General features: G+C 40.2%; 1 protein-coding gene across 14 annotated transcripts in view; it reads right to left on the reverse strand.

Moving 5' to 3' along the window:
• Nucleotides 1-17,570, reverse strand: part of EPB41L2 (erythrocyte membrane protein band 4.1 like 2) — a 208,470-nt gene that overhangs the window by 23,079 nt on the left and 167,821 nt on the right. For 7 of the 14 annotated variants that reach the window (XM_087865483.1, XM_087865487.1, XM_087865486.1 and 4 more), the window contains 8 exons: nucleotides 14,161-14,223; nucleotides 12,067-12,213; nucleotides 10,631-10,732; nucleotides 6,875-7,042; nucleotides 4,859-4,912; nucleotides 4,101-4,649; nucleotides 2,129-2,251; nucleotides 222-320 (listed from right to left, as the gene is read on the reverse strand). In XM_087865483.1, the coding sequence (XP_087721609.1) occupies nucleotides 222-320; nucleotides 2,129-2,251; nucleotides 4,101-4,649; nucleotides 4,859-4,912; nucleotides 6,875-7,042; nucleotides 10,631-10,732; nucleotides 12,067-12,213; nucleotides 14,161-14,223 (1,305 nt within the window). The remainder of the gene's footprint in view (nucleotides 1-221; nucleotides 321-2,128; nucleotides 2,252-4,100; nucleotides 4,650-4,858; nucleotides 4,913-6,874; nucleotides 7,043-10,630; nucleotides 10,733-12,066; nucleotides 12,214-14,160; nucleotides 14,224-17,570) is intronic. The other 7 variants (XM_087865491.1, XM_045805552.2, XM_045805561.2 and 4 more) reach the window with 7 other exon arrangements.

Consider the following 17,570-nt stretch of genomic DNA (forward strand, 5'->3'; position numbering starts at 1 on the left):
TCTCCCTCCTGTAGCTCTCTGACGTATAGTTTATTCACGACCTATCTTTCCCCCCTGTACTTCACAAAAATACATTTGTCAATGGAGCCCAATTTCTTGGATACTTTAAGTCTGGGCATTTTCTTCCATTGGCACGGTCTATTACTTAGAAGCTTGTATAGGAACAAAGAAACGATTCAGCAAAGATCCTGTTTGCAAGGTCCCACCCTAGACTGCTTTACCTTGGTGATATGCGTTGTTGTGGTTGTCGACACGGACTCAGACGTGATGGTTTGTGCCGTCAGTAATGTCCCCGAGTCGCCACCGGCCCCGCCGTCAATCTTCAGATGGTTGGAGGAAAAATACAAAGTAATGCTTAATTTTCATTATGTTGTCAGAGAAGACCCCTCCCCGTCGAATATGCATCTTGTGAAATCTTCGAAGTCGGCAGAAGATGTTATCTGCCTATCCTTCGCATGTCTGTAGAGGTGATTTACTGAGCAGGAGGTTGGCTGGCCTTTAAACAGAGAAGAGGCAAAGGCTAAATGCACGTGGAGAAGCAAACCCCCTGGGAGGGAGAAAAAAAGGAAGAATCAAGTAGAAAACGGGACTGAGAGCTACAAGGGTCATGAGACAATTGGACTGAAGGCCTTTTGCAGAAGCTAGAAAAAGAAACTAGAGAACCAGACAGAGAAGTTTCCACAGTGACCAAAAGTGCCGAGCTCATTGTTTTTTTAAGCACAGGTGGTAAAAACAGATAAACATTTTCTCATTTACGAAGCCACAGAACCTGACTAGGATAGACTAAACCTACATGATTTGGTAATTTGCTTATCTCTAGATTTTTTTTAAATAACTTTGTTCCTGTAATAGTTTGTTATGAGCATATATATGGGTATATAGATGTTAACACTTATGCATCCATGTGCTCTCTCTCTACCTATATCATATATAAATCCCATGCATATATCTAAATAGGTTTTGACTTGTTTGCTTTGATACTAAAAAAGGTAGGAAGTCCTAGAGTTTACCAGGGGAAACAGGAAACAAATTAATAGCCTAAGAGTATATGTGAAGATCACCAAAGATACTCGTCTCCCATTTCCTGACATTAACACAAGGAAATAATCAGAAAGCCCAGAGCCGTTTGGACTAAGTTACAGGGAAATTTCTCTGAATTTGAGTCATGCACCTGTATTTCTTTCCTAGGGCACTTCCTATACTACAGACACACGAGAACATGCTCTCCCACCACACCCACCACACCCATTCATAAGAAACCTGTTTTGCTTATGCGCGTCTGTGCACGTACGTGGATAGCATGTTTAAAATAATTCTGAGGAGTATTTAAACATACCCACATTAAACCTTTTAAAAAAGATTTTGAGAGAGGTCAATAATCTGCCATCCGCCACCATGGTACAATCCTACCACGGAACAGTAAATTTCTCAGTTGAGAAAATCGGTGTATAAATTTCTAAACAGTTCTAATTTGAAATAATGAATGCTTTCCCTTTTTTATTACCCTTAATGCTTATTTCAAATCTTTACAGAATCAGTGTCTGAATAATGTCTAAATCAATATCTAAATTAAACACACAAATCTGATAATTATTTTGACACAGTATCATATTTGCATAAGATCGACAACATGTCTTCAGAAAACAATCCCACGTGAAGAAGCAGCACAGATATGTGTGTGTGTGTGTGTGTGTGTGTGTGTGTACACTTGGCAAGCAGGAGTGAGTTGCCTGGATCTATCTGCATGGAGTTTGGGGGGGGAGGGGAGGAGAAGAGCCTAAATGTTACTAATCCACAAATTACATCAGATCCAATAAACTTTGTAAGATGATCTGATTCTCGAGTGTATATCGAAATGCCCAGAACAACTTATAACATGGACAAGATTGCTACTGCCTGTCCTAAATAATCCTGTGTATGCTCCCTGCCCACCCAGAATGGCTGGGCTGCCAACTTGACTGCAGCTCTCTGCGGAATCGAAGCAGCACTACAGCAGCTTGAAGTTCAGTTAGGACGCCAAGATACGGGAAGCTACATCAAGGTCAGGAACACGTAAACTAGAAGACACATAAAAACAGACACAAAGTAAAAACAGAACTCAAATAGTCCAAATCTAGAGTTTTTGTACCTGTGGAGACTCATATGTGATGGTTTTGGTCTCAGTTTGGACAATAGGGACTTCCTTGGTGGAGATTTCTGTCCTTTGTGAGGCATCAGAAATTGTTACCATCTCTGTTTTTACCACTGGTGGCTGAGGCGGAAAGGAAGGGAAAAATAAATTCTAGAGGTCATGAAGTCAAAGTGTTTAATGGAGCCTTCAAAAATAATTGTAAAAAAATCTATCCAAACACACACTCATGCACAAGAGTAAAGGTAAATAAAAGACACAAAAGAAAAACACTTTCCTTCAAATATCATATATATGTCTGAAAAAGAATAAGCTAACGTAATGGCTCCCTCAGTTATGGCACTACTTCAAATTACCATGGTCCCAATTACATGTCAAACATGGTGTACACAGTGATATATAAACTTCAGCTTTGGGGCAAGTTATAACAAAATGGAAAAGAAAACAGAACGGAATGAACTATGTGAAGTGACCTGCCTCAGTTTTTACCGCGGTTTAAAGAACCATGTGGTTTCTGTGAGGGCTCATGGTCTTTAACTGGCCCCTCAGCCTGGGAGACTAAGCTTTTCCCCTGAAAAGATTCTTCCGCCCTACCGACAAAGAGATTCTACTTTAAGAATATCTTCAAGTATGATTTTTTCAATTATGCTTGTCTAAAACTTGCAGTGTTTCTTCTGTGTTACAGAAGTTAAAATATTACATCTAGAGTTATTCCACCAACATTGCAATTAAGTCTTTGAACAATGAAAACATTAAGGAACAGGGTCACGGCCTGTTAGCATTGTAGTCTGCTGAGCCTGTACATTTAATACAACACCAGACCATACTACTACTAAAATACTACAGCACTTTGAGAGAAAATTCCCAAGTGTAATTATTTAGAGGAACAACCATATGTTAAACGCAGAAAATAATAGTTCAGAGCGTTCAAAGACCCTGAGATGTCTTCTCTGAAGTGAAACAGGAAGTTTAAAATGTAATCTAATAAAAATCCATTTAATTATTTCAAGACAAAGTCACTTCAAGATTTTCCAGCCCATCAAAGAGAGCAAATATTAGCATAATGCCTACATCGTGGGCATTTAATTTTAGAATCAAGAAAAGTCCCATGGAGGTAAACCCTCCCTCAGCATAACTTTGTCTCCTAATTCAGAGACACCCGCACCTCGTGACCGAGACTTAATTTTCCAGGAGTATGGAGAGTTCTCTTTCTTGAAGAGAAAAAGTTGAAGACTCCTATCCAATGTAGATAATTCAGAAAACAGATGATCAACTTGCAAATCATCCAGAATTGATGGAGGACAGAATGAGAAGAGTGTCCTCCTATCAAACAGGCTAGCCTCTGGCTGCTCACAAGGAAAGAAAATGCTCTTAACCAATCCGTATGCTCTCTGGAATCTAAAAACAGCAATCACAGTGGTATTCGAGAAATATGTTTTCATCACTGCCGGATGCTGGACTCCGAGCACCACGGTAATCAGAACCAGCTGCCATTTCTAAACATCTAAAGCTGAAGGGAGAATCAGCCAAAAAGTCAAGGCCAGTCATGGTAACAGCCACACACACACACTCACACTGACCGTTTGTCAACAATACAATTTTCTCATTAAACCAACGAAAAAAGGCATTTAGCACAAGGAAGCAGTGCAACTAAAGACAAACAGCTGAAAACATCCAAAACATGCAAAGAAAAATTTAAGTGTGAAACAAGAAGGGGAAAAAATGGCGTGGCTGCTGAGGGCAAGTTTACTCTGTCAGGTGGATCCAGGTGCAGTAAAGAAGCCAGAAACCATGAACGGAGCTGGCGGAAAAATCTACAGAGCAGTGCTTTCCCCCTTCCTCCCAGGAGAGAGAAAGAGCAGAATCTCGTAGAAAAAGCCGGAGGAGGATCGGGAGGACAGGAGAAGGCAGGCAGGTGTTCTCCACCTGAGAAACAGCTCGAGTTTAGCTCCCGCTTGGGTCTCCCATTTACCTCTGAACAACAAATAATTTGTGGCAAAACATCAATGTCAACATGAGACACCTCTCCGTTAACTTTATGTTGCTCGTCCTCTGTTTCTTCGCTCATGTCTTGCTTAATAGCGCCTTCGTTTACACTCTTCTCTGCAGGTATCTGTGGGGCAACTACATTTTCCTGGATCTCTGTTTCTACTGTGCTTACACTGGCACCTGCTTGTCTGCCTGGGCTGGCTCCTGGCACTGGGTGCTCCCTCTCTACTACCTTGGCTGCTCGGCCGGCTTCTTCCTCCTCCTCCTGTTCTTCCCTTATGGTGCCCTCGGTCCCACGGTGGTGGGGCCGGTACTCGCCCGCGTCTTCCTCCTCGCTTTCACTGCTGCTGCTGCTCTCAGAAGACAGGGAGGTGGAGTCTTTCTGGGTCAGAGGCTCCGCCTTACGCATCTCCCCAGGACCACTCCCAGGTGATAGCTCTTTACCGTTCATTTCTTCTGTGATTACTCTTTCGTCTTTCCCAACCTCTGCCTGTTTCTTCTCCTCCACTACATTCAGAGTCTCATGTGAACTCTGCACAAAAAAAAAAATGGATGAGGGAAAACAAAAATATATGAATAAATTAAAAAAACCGACGGAAACCAAAGTTAACCAATGATGGTAGGTTCATGTCATGGAGAAAAACAAAGATGATTAGGATGATGGACTGAAAGGGAAGCAAGGGAGAACGGGAGGGGGTCAGAAACATCAGGCAATGGTGTTAACATGGAAAAGGGGAGAACCTTAACAGCATCACTGGCTCCAATGCAAGGCCCTTCTGACTCGGGAGCGCGTTTCTGCGAAACAAAAAGCAACCGAGGACACAAATCAATAAAGTTTTACACCTCAACACCCACCAAAACAAACATCTGACACTGCAAAGACAGGACAGCAAGAATCAACATCTACAAAAATCTTTGCTCAAGGTCACATGGAGGACAATCCAGACAAAATGCAAAAAGCTTACGAAAGGAAACAAAAACACAAAATAGCCAGCATCCTCCCAAAGACATAAAATGCTTTTATTGTAGTTCTACCTATCAGCTCTCCTAATTTAGTTAAAAGGGTAGGAAAAAAAAATGGAATTATACCAAAGCTTACTGATTAAAGTCAAAATTGCAAAACTTTAAAAACCTATCCAATGAACAGTTTTGATATTAATCAGACTATAAAATAGCCTGGCCTGAAACCCTGATTCCTAAGTGAATATAGCATTAATGAGATGGCACCGTTATTTTCTGCTGGCTCATTTAAAAAACAGCTGTAAATGGCAAAATTATACTTAGTCTCAGATAGCTATTAACACAAAAATGTTGTTTCAGAAATGGTTATTAACATCCCAAGCTATATTACAGATTGGCAAAAGGGAATTTTTTTAACATTAGGGTGGATGTCAATGATAGCTCCAAGTACTTTCTTCTAGAATTTAGCTCCTCCAACTAGCATCTTTGGAGACTGAAATGAACCAAGTTTATTATCTGAGATGTTTATTCCTGCTCCCCACCCCGCCCCGCAGACATCTACTTCTTGGGAGTAAATTTACTCTAAGTAGTACAGTACCTAAACGTTTAATAAATACCTGTTGACCAAATACATTAGTAATATAAATTATTATGCTTTGCTATTGATAACCAATATAGAAACTTTCTTGCAAAGGAGTTTTTAAAGCTTACGATTTTCCTTAAACTTCTTTTGAAAGGAGGGGAGGGATGACTTTACACTGATAAAAATAAACCTTTTACAATTCGGGTGACACTGGAGCCTGTGATCTCACTGGAAGATAACTCTGGTAGGCAGGTAGTAGCCCTGCTTTGCAAGAAGGTAACTCCATGCAGAAGGGAGCGGGGCAGTGTGCCTCTGAACCCTGCGGCCAGAAACCAAGCCTGTGGCGGGGCTGCCAAGACTACATGGACTAGAGCTGGGGCCTGCATCAGACAGCAGCAACCCCCACTTATCTGCACCAGTGACATGGACAACCGTAAGCCAAAGGCCCTAAAAGGGTACACTTCTGACAGCACCTGTCAACATGTACTCACTTTCTCTGATGCGTGCTATTATTCTTAGGTAAGGCCATGTTTTCAGGGCTCGAAATTAGTACCGTGTACATCAGTACAAGAAGGAGATCCTTCCAGTTTTTACTAAAAACCCAGACGTTTCCGAGATTAAACTGGAAAACTCTGAGCCTATTTTGATGAGTAATATTTAACTATAAACTTCTTTATAAATAAAGATAGCCGGTGGTCAGAACATTTCTAAAGCAGACATCCCATCATTATTACTCAGTTATTATTACTTAACCCTAAATGGCCAGATGGGCTCTGCCCAAGTTCAGGGAATCCCTAAGGGTCATTCCAAGAAATGGCAGGCACTTTGTATTGTTACACATGAGCAGAATTTTAAAAATAAGCAGCCATCAGGAGATGCCTGAAAGACATTCAGGCTTTAAAAACTTTTCTGCCAAACATACTTTGTTTCGCTTAGAGTGAGGGCTTCCTTTCCCACAACCACTCAGACTCTGGGCCTTACTGCTTTAGATGATTCTCTGAATTTAGGCAGATTTTGTGGCAGGGGACCAAAAGCAGGAGAAACATCCAATCTGTAGTTTTCCCTCATGTCCAAATTCAGTCATTGTTTCTTGAATGTTTCTCCCAGGAAGAGTTAATTTTGCCAATGAAAGCACTGGAGAGAGGGGTTCCTAAATATTCAAAAAAAAAAAATCATGTGGCTTTTGAAAACAGGGGAAACAAAGTAAAATGCACCTCAGGCAACTGTGAGAAGGGCGAGGAGGAAAGCTTTTCAGGAGGTGCATTACAGTTCACAACAGTGCCCTCTGCTGTCCATGTGGTGGCTGAGGTGAAGGTGGCTCTCAAGCTATCAGAAAAGCCCTTTTCACTAAACAAAATGGACGTTATCTCCTCTTCTAGGCTCTAGAGAAGTCAGAAAAGGAAGAGCAAAGAGTTAACAATGAGTCAGAACAGACAGCAGTGACCTATTGAAAGAAAGGAAAGGTTACACAAGAAAGAATCACAGAACAGCATAAACTGAGAGAAAGGCGAGGAGTTTGAAAGATTCTAGCAGGCGTCTGTGGCGTTTGGCCTAAATGCCAGCTTTCCAACTCTCCTTGAGAATCTGACAGTTCTAACCTCCGGGAACCAGCTAAAAAATGCCTTAGTTTATCACTGAAGCTTTATTTACAAACTGATCTACCCACACATCAAGCATTATTTCACATGGTCCTGAAGGAGCTACTCGGTTTCAGCTTCTTTCTGCACCGAATGGTCTCCTCAGGGGCCTCTACTCTTGCCACGCTTATCTCTGTGTAAGAGCTTCAGTGACCCCACCCTCCTGCCTCCAATGCCCTTCCCTCCGCACACTGGGCCTTGCCAATTTCGTCACTTCTCTGAGGTCCACTTAATAGTCCATATTTTGTATACGGCCCTCCCTATCTATTCCAGCTTCTCCGGCCTCCTCCATTCTCCATACCACTTGCACGTCTGTACGACGAGCGCTCTGACAGCAACCCACAGATGTTTCCTTAGACATGCTAAATATGCCATGGAATGAAGAAACAGTTCTTTTCTCTGTTCGATAAGAAACAGGTAAAGAAAAAAATTCTCAGCAGGAAGACAAACTCAGAGGTGAAAACTCAAGTGAGCAATCTGAAAATCATCCGTCCATGAAAAACCATGAGGGCAAAGTTCATGTTCCCGTTTCTGGCCCTGAAACAACAGTACGTAACCCGCCTGAGGCACAGCAGGAAAGCCAGGGACTGTCCCAGGTACCTGTAATGTCACCAGTAAAGAGCTGCCATAAAGCGAATGTCAAAATTGTGTAAGAACACTTCCTAAAAAATCCTAGTGCTCAGAAAGCTTAAAGATGAATGAATAAATGAATGGCATTTCCGAGATGCCCCTTGAAACAGGACACGAAGGGGGGTGAGGAGTAGGGACAATGAGATGAGATGAGTGAGGGGCAGAAGCATTTGTAATATTCAGGAGGGAAAAAACATCTTCTGGGTTAATTCAGCTTATTTACAATCTCCATAATTACACCATGCCTCCGGGTCAGGTGGGTGGAAAGAGGGTCCTTCCCAGTAAGTGCCATGCATTTAATTATTCAATAAAACATCTTCAAAAATACTTTACAGCCACAGTCTATGTAATCTCTACTAGACTCATGAGAATACAAGTATGTCATAATTCTTACAAAAGAGAACATACAATAGTTATTTACTAAATGTAAGTGTATTACGTTAAATGACTTGGTTTCCAATTTTCTCTCAGAATCATATTCATGCTGAAGCCATTCTGAAAGTTCGGTGTATTTAAACAAGAACTACTCCTGTTTTGGGGAGTCTGGTTGGCTCAGCTGGAGGAGCTTGGGACTCTCGATCTTGGGGGTTGTTGAGTTTTAATCTATAAAACCCGTATTATAGAAATTTGGGAACTTTGATCAAATTAGACTCCCATGCATAACTTTTTATTTTACATTCATTAAGGATTACAACTTAAAGGTAATAAAGACACCCTACAAAATCAGTAGTAAAATGAAGATGCGGCAAAGACAAATTTAAAAGATATTCCATTAAAAGTCAGAACACTCCAGCAGACTTAACTACTCACACACTTTCAACTAATTGTAGTGAAAGGTTATTGGAGGGGAGGTGGGGTTACGATGTAAGTGGTCCATAAATGTTGGGTGAATGGGTGAATGGATGTGTGACTGCAGTTATAACGATCCACATACACGCCAGGTAAGAATATATCTTCCTACAGATAATGGAGAGGAAAAGAACAAGAAAAAAGCACAACTTCAAATACAGATAAACCATTTAGGAGCGTAACAGGAGGCCAATTCCAGATTTAAATGTCACATAACAGGATCTTAACGTAACTTCTACGACAATGAGTGAATGATTTCTACTGTATATGGTTTCTATTGGACGATTCTAAACCATGACAGCCTGGAAAATGATAATTTTCAACATCTTCCCCAAATTTCCAAGGTCTCCTATTGCAAAAAGTAAAGAGACATCATTCTAAATTGATCAAATGCTGCCATGTGACTTGCTTCTGGAGGATAAATTTTCAAAACTACATAATATTTCAAAGCATACAATATTAAAGTCATTTTACACACAGTCTGACAGGCTTTGGATTTCAGGCTAACCTTTAAAGTATATAAATATGCCACTTGGTTTAGCTTTATGACATTATCTTTCTCATTTGCAGTGCTCTGGAAATATTTCATCTCAGCTACACCTCCAATTCCTTTAGGGCAAGACTTCATCTTCCAGTTACCCTGCCGCCTCCGCTACCCCACTGTATATTCCGATGAATGCCACTGTCTACTGATTAACAAAACCAGACTTTCTGGAACAGATACACATTTTCCTTATCACTGATTTCTGCTCTCATTCACATCCCTGAGGACCCATTCCTCATCCAGCACCAGAGAGATCTCTGTCCGACACGTGGGACTAGGTCATTACCCAGCGTGAAGCTCTCCAATGGCTTCCCATCGCTCTGACGATAGAATTCCAAAGTGTTAGTCTGGTCTTTAAGACCCAGAGTGGACCTTCTAACCTCTTTGACTTTTCCTAAGCCCTTGTCGTTTGGACTTTCAGATCCTTGAACTAGTTCCTGTCTTGGGACTGTCGTATTTCCTCTTCTTTACACGTGGAAGAATCTTCACGTCTATCTCCTTCTCTTCATAGTAAGGTCTCAACTCCAATGCCATCTCTTTCCTGAGCACAGAGGGAAAGCCGCCTTCCCAATCACCTTCTAACAGGACACTGTAGTTCATCTTCTTAACCCTTATTCCTTAGTACCCTAAATTTTCTAATTACTAATTAACATGTCTGCTATCTCCCCCACTGGACCCTAAGGACTCTAGTCCCAGCAAATGACAGACCAGTCAGCTGGCTAAGCAAAATTAGCAGAAACAGAAGAATAGGGATGTAAAAGCAATGGAAAGCTAACTTCCCAAGTAATATCAGATATTTCATATATGCAGGGAGCACAGAGATCTCAGGGGCTGCTGTGACACATCGAATCTTTTCTCCCACTAAAAAAATCTTAAAAATGAAAATTCATAAGGTTTCCAAATGTAATTAGAAAAACAGTTGATCTACATCACACATAATTTGTGATTGTAACACAGCCACAGTGTGTGCACACGAGCGTTGTACTAATGGTGCATTTTCACAGGAGATCACAGTTTCCCAACTGTCAGCCGCATACATCAAAATTTGGGGTCATTTTTCACCTAAATTGGTTGATATGTCTGCATTTCAATTTGTGGGTTTTCAAATATGGTCCTCCTGCAATATGCTATTTCTCACTAATGATCCTATGTCTCTAAATAAGGAAATTTAATTTTTTAAATGCCCCAAAAATTACTGACACAATTTTAGGTGACTACATAAGAAAAAAAGGGGTATCCTATGGCTGTGGACAGAAATACAAGGAAAAGGGGGAAAAGCAAGAGCAGATCCGAGGATGCAAGGTGAACACCTTGTCCGCCTCCTGGACTTTCTCTTCAACTGTCCGTGTTGCTGCCATGTGATGCTTCTCCTTCGTGGATACAATAGCCTTGAAAAGATGGTCTCCTTTCCTCTATTGTTTCAAACAATAGACAGAATCAACAAATAAGACAAGTACGTTACATCTATAGCAACACAAACATAAAACAACTGTGTGGGTCGGCAGAACGAACCAGATCAAGCAGCACATAAAGGGAGGACAAGATCTTAACACGTCATTAGACATGGTTTCTCCAGAAAACACAACCCTCTAGAGCTGACTGCTGACACAGGGGCATTAATATCTTCAGAAAATCTGAAAATAAGAATGTAAGCTGTATGCAACTTCATAAGACCCTGGTGTTTTCGATCTTAATGTTGTCATCCGCTGTTCTCTCAGTTCAGCAATTAGTTTTGCTTCTGTTCTCGAAGAGCTATTTTCCTTTCACTGTCACAAACTTACAAATTTAAAGCAACTAACAGCTTTGCCTTTTTAAGAAAAAGTGAATAAAAATAGCATGAGACTAACTCAAGTGCGTACACATTTGGTAACGTTCAAGCCAGACGAGAGAGATGATGAGCTTCAGGGGAAGAGAGGGCTGTAAGTAAAAGGGGAAAGACGAAATTGTCGGGTAACACGTTCATACGCTTTTTAAAACAGCATATTTAATAGAGTATGGTCATTATGTCCTCAAGTATGATAAATGAGTCCATGAAAATTCTTGGTTGATAAGAGTTTGGAACATCAGAAAAGAAGAGATGTAGATGAGAATGAATGGAGAAAGAGATTGAGAATATCCTCAAAAGGCAACACTTATGTTGGTGGTGGGAAGAGATAAACCATGGAAAGAAAAAGAATGAGTTCAGAGAGATGTTATGGTTAAAAATCCTTTTAAAACAGTAGTCTACATTTCACTAAGAAGTTTCAGTATTAAGTTGCATAACATTCTGCAAATTTTCAACAGGGCTCATTAGTTTTCAAAGTTAAGTTTAACTCATTATCCTCACAGTAATTACCTTAAACCATTGTAAATATGATCTATATTCCTACATCCCTTTAATTATTATTTAATTATCAAGTAAACGCTATCATTTCAGTAGTCCATAACTGAAAACCTTATTAAATACAAGACAATATCGGTTTCTAAATCACCCTACAGAACATTTCATTGCTACTAATTTACTTGAGTAAAAGAGTGAAATTATTCTGCAACTTTTGAAAATATTTTGAAACTCACACAATTTACTAAGAACTATGTCAATAAGTATTACATTGTTAATATTTAGTATTTAAAAAGTTGTTAGCAATTACATTAAAAGAAGGGAACATTTTCTAACCTCCTGAGAATCAACATAATAGATTAGCGACCTGAGTTTTACTGAAGAGCTGGAGCGAGACATATAGCCAACAAACAGCTATTCACATACCCCTTGTGTCTGTAGGGACAGAGGTGTGATACGTCGTTTTTCCCATTCATTAGGGCGCGGCTCAGGTGTGGATTCCATAAAATTGCGCTTGAGTTCACTAATGCTAGCCTGATGTCTCAGTATGTCCTCCTGGGCCTTATCGAGGTCCTAGCAATATGTAACGTAATAAAGGGTGGAAATCCAAAAGGAAAAAAAAAAAAAAATCCCAGCAGGACAAAAATAAAAAACCAAAAAATAAGACAAAGGAAACTTATGATTAAAAAAAACACAGTAAAGCAAGAAAAATGCCAAGTCTCAAAAGCCATATTATCACCTATGAATAGAAGTAGTTCATCAAAATTTGAAAATAGAGCCAATGCGTATTTTTTATGATTCCCATTTTAAAAGGTTCTGGTTTCTTCTGGTTAGAATTTTTTTAAGAAATAATTACTTATATTATTAGAAGGAAGCCATGGAATCACTAGTACTCAAAATGGCTAATAATCTTCTTTCTGGTAACTGGATTTAAAATGCAGCCTATGACTTCGCTCCTGCAAATTTACCTTTCTCATTAAGGCTATTACTACAGCTGCATTCTATGAACATAGTAAATGAAGTAAAAAGAGAAAGGTACTCAGAAGCACATTTGGCCTGGTGGGGAAGCCAGACCAAGATCATCAGAGAGAGGGAGGTAGGGAGGGAGGGAGAGAGAGAGAGCAGGAGGGAGAGAGAGAGAAAACCAAGGGTTGACTTTTTCCAGGAAATTTCAGCAATGGAATATGAACTCCTTAAGGAATCCTTAAGGAATGAAAATACTGGCTTCCAGAGGCTCCTTCTGTTTGGCCTCTCTATAAAAGAGGGAACCTCGTGTACTGGTTTCATGTACTTGCCAAGCACAACTGTGAGGCCCAGCCACCCCACATACCAAATGGTCCTTTTACAAGACAAAGATACAAGAAAAACTACCAGGTCAATTTTCACTGGAATAGGGCCTTGACAAATGGTATTTGTGGAAATTTTTAGATTGGCCCTGATAAGTAGCATTTGTGGGAATAAAAGGTAATAAATGTTCAGGAAACAGTTTTAAGTGAATTTTAAATATTTTCTTACATTTCAAAATCACAGGGCCACTTGCGGATTATAGCTTTCATCCCACTCCCAGAGGAACAGGTCATGCATCTGATAAAATTAGATCTTCCACATTCATGCACAAGCACAGTAGCCCCTCTAGGAGCTTCTATAGTCACTTGCAAAAACTCATGACAATCTGACACTCTTTGCACGGCATGGGAAAATGACTGTGGCTTGAGATCAGGCACATTTCTTGCATTTGTTCAAAGCAAGGTTACATATTACACTGTAAAGCATTTTAGTTAAGTTATGCAAAATACATTTCCAATAGTTATCAAAGCTGCCAAAAGCAACCAGATTAGTCAGATTACTGAGAATTGCAGTTCTCCACTGAATACGTCACCATTTTACCACCATAAAAAAAGGGGGAAACAAAAACAAAAACTGTTCTCGTGTGACACGGGGAATATATTTTACACACCTGATTGGTTGGTTGGTTTTTTTTTTTCCTTTCTTTTTCACTTTCTTTTTAATCCAAGCAATCCCATTAATCAACATTTTTTCAAAGGTAATTACTTTAAGCGGACCACATTCCTCATTGCATGGATTGAAGCAACTTTCCTCCCCAAAATTGTGAACACGGATCTAAAGCCATTTAAAGCCTAACCAACAAATATCTGTTCTGGGGAATATATATTAAGGATAGGATGTTACTTCAGCTTCTATACCGCGGAGATAACCCATTAGGAGAGAACAAATTTACCTGTAGAACTTCGAGAGTAATAGATAAAAATTTTACTCATTTGACTGAACATTTTTGTTTTTCCCAGTTGTCACTTTGAGAACTTCTAGTAGACATATTCCTACCTAAGCCACTTTAAAAGAACAAAGTCGGACAGTTAACATGCACTCCAAGCGGAACTGTCCCCCATGCAGTTCATGCAATGTGCTTGAAGGAAGTTGCCAGCCAGCCGGTGCGTGACCTCCCGTCCACAGCAGCCTGGCAGCCATTAGGACAGAGTTGTTTTCTTAAATTATACAAACCTCCAACATTAAATTGCTATGTCTGACATAAATATTATCCCCTTCTACTCTCAAGGAATTTTTCTGTGAAATTAAATCACACACAGGGGGGAAAAGGCAAATAAACATAAGTGCATCAATCAGCAAGCACCAGAAACAACCCCGAGTTGGACAGTCCAAGACATTAAAATGCAAGAGAAATAAAAATCTTAAGAACCTAAAAGCCACAACAAGCAAAACTCACATATCGACCCCGGAAGTGCATTACCCCCACCCCACGCGCACACAGTAATCATGGCAGGCGGCAGCCACCAGGTATTTAATTGGGGAGGAATAAATATCCACCTCCTCCGGTGTGTCTCCTCTTCTTCCAGCTTCACCTGAAAGTCATGCAGCCAATGGCCAGAAAGAAGGGCAGCAGCAGTGGGAATTCTGCCCATGGAGGCAAAGATGTTGTATTTGAACTGAAATGGTGAACTAGAGTTACCAACCTTTACTGTTTGGCCCCCAGAAGATGCAGAACATAAAGCCACTTTGGTCTTTCTTCACCTACAGTGTTGCACAAATGGCGGAAGGAATCCTTTGCAAAGGTGGAATGGAGAATGGAAGCTTCACTCTTTCTCAGTCCCTAGAGTATGTGCTGTTTTTGAATGTTTTTACTCAGAAATAAAAATAGGAGAGTGTAAAAATGGCATAATTCCATCTGTCCTAATGTGAAAGGTCTAAATCAACTAGGGACGAGGGCAAAATAGAATGATGTAAAGCGAAAACCAAATTTTACATCAGGGACAAATAATCACCCTATAATTCAGGTTTTTAACAGATTTCTTTCCTTGGGAGGAAAATTGGTTTATTTTGCTACTTGCATGTTAAAATTGTATTTAAAAGTCCTCATATTTTATAACCACTTTTCTTTCATAAAATTCTTTAAGTAAGAATAGTTTCTCATAGTTGGATAATTCTCCATATCCAGTGACCCAAAAGGAGGAAAAGAACCTGTAAATTAAAAACTAACTCATGGAGATGAAAAGCACAGCACAGGGAATATAGTCAATAATATTCTAATAATGTCATATGGTGACAGATTATAGAATTGTCGCATCATTATGTTATATACCTGAAACTAATGTAACGCTGTGTGTTAATTATACTTCAATAAATTTTCTAAGAACCCGCATAAATCCTGATAACTGACTCAAGGAAAGGAAGAACAAGAAAGAAAAATAATGATTCTGAGACCAAAAGACAATAGTGTAACCTTCACATGTTAACTTACAGCAGAATCATATATATTCCTTTTCTTCTTTACTGGATTGATAGGGTTAAATCTGAGAGTTCAAAATGCCTTTTTTTTCCCCCTTAAACCAAGTATTTTTGAGGTGAGCAGGGAGCTCAGAGTATCTTTTTATCAGAAGGGAAAAACAAGAGCTATCCGACAATGTATTAAGGCTCATGTTCCAATTCCTTGGTCAATACTTAATTCTCTAAAATGTCAGTGTTTGGCAGTCTTCAGATAATCTTTAGGTATAGTGGTTTCTCCCAGTATTCCTAATCATAGCATCATCCTTACATTTTTCTTAAGGTTTGCTCTAAATTGTGATTTTTCTCTATGGCCAGTACCCACAGGATGAGACCCTAAGTCACCAGACCACACTTAGCAAAACAAAAACGTCCCGCACACGTTAGCACCAGCCTTGTAGTGCAGAGGTAGCCTGATCCAGGGGTAAAAACCCTCAAACTGCACACCTGATCTTGAAAGGACACTAAGTAGCCCAACCTTACGGCAAACAGTCTAAATTTTCAAAAAGCTGTGTTTCATTTTTCATATGTATTTCTTAAAGATAGAGTAGTATCTTCCTTACAAAACCTGACAGTGACTCTTTCATAAAACTACATGATTTAGAGTTAAAAAACAAAAAACAAACAAAAAAACTACCTGAAATTCATCTGGTTCCCAAATGCTACAGTAAGAAGGAGAAAAGGAATTTCTGAGATTAGACCTATAAATGTCAGGAGTAAAGGTTACATATGCGTCCTCAGAAATGCGAGAACGAGCTTGGCTTTCTGACGAGAAAGAACGATACTAAGGAGTTCTACTAATACACATCAATTACCGTTATGTCCACTGCTTCCTAAGTTCTATATTGGAACAAGTGTCCATCCTAAAGGAACAGCATTGATAGTATTGATATTTGTCTGCAAAACAAACAGACCCAATATGGTTTGTTAAGGGCAACACAGGTTTCCTGTTATTTTTTTGTCTTGTTTTGTTTTGAAGACCTAGTATGATCTGGATATTTACAAAATAATCCATAACTTTGCTCTCAACTTCGAATGTGTGGACCTGGTCCATGAACATCATTGACGGGGAAGTACTTATTTACATGTATTTCTCATGCACTAAAACACCATGTATGTGAAAATGTGTGGATCATACTATTTTGAGGGTAATCAGTGGTGAAATTTATGCACATGTTTACACTCTACATTAGGAAGATGCAGTTTTGTTGACCCACAAATTAAAGCTTATGTAGGAGTGCCAGCAACGGCTTCCTCTTCCTCTGTTTTGTCATTCAAGTCACAGTCGTAAGAAACATTGAAGGAAGTGGCTTTAGCCTCCAGATAGCAGAGGGATAGAGCCAGAGGAAGGGAAAAGGTGAGAGAAAAAGGCACTGACTGAGAAGCAGAGAGAAGTAGTCCAAAGATGAGGATGAGGGAAGGAAGGAAGGAAGGGGAGGTAATAGGAAGGTAGTGCTGGACATCGGCGGGGAGGAAGGAGACCCAGACCTTGGGGAGGCTGGGGAAGGCGAGATACCCATCTTCATCGAGAAGGGAGGGGAAGCTAGGTGGGAAGCATTTGCAGAAACGGAAGGAAAAGGACCCAAATTCAGAACCCTTGTGGTCAGCCTCTTTTCGAGGCTTCTCATGGGTGGGAGGACAGTCAGGCTGAGGAGGGACTGCAACAGGACCCGAGACAGAGTCAAGGGTGGTGACGTCACTGTCCCCCTGCTCTGACGGCTCACCGGTAGAAGGGAGCTCTAAGCTGTCTAGTGTGATCTGGTCGGCCTCCCCAAAGGGGTCTTCTTCTGAAATGTCTGAAAGCAAGTCCACTTCAGGGACTGGCAAAAGGTTTGGGGAAAGAGATGAAACACAGCGAATGAGCGGTGAGGGTGGGCACATGGAAACAGACTATTCTCGGGAGCAAACCCATGATTGGATGTGAAATCGCACAACAATACAGATACAGTCAAAGGAGAAACAAAGGCAAGAGAGAAAGAGAACAAGAAATGGGCAGTTAGTGAAAACTTGTACTTGCAAATAGGGACTGTTATTAACACAGCACAGTTAGAACATGAATTTAATGATCCACTTTTAAAGAGAAAAACTGGACTACTTTTATCACGTAAAATTTATAGGTATAGATGGATTTA

The sequence above is a fragment of the Ursus americanus genome, chromosome 11 (assembly GCF_024610735.1).
Source record: "Ursus americanus isolate L20-20 chromosome 11, mUrsAme1.1.p, whole genome shotgun sequence".
NCBI classification, from domain to species: domain Eukaryota; kingdom Metazoa; phylum Chordata; class Mammalia; order Carnivora; family Ursidae; genus Ursus; species Ursus americanus.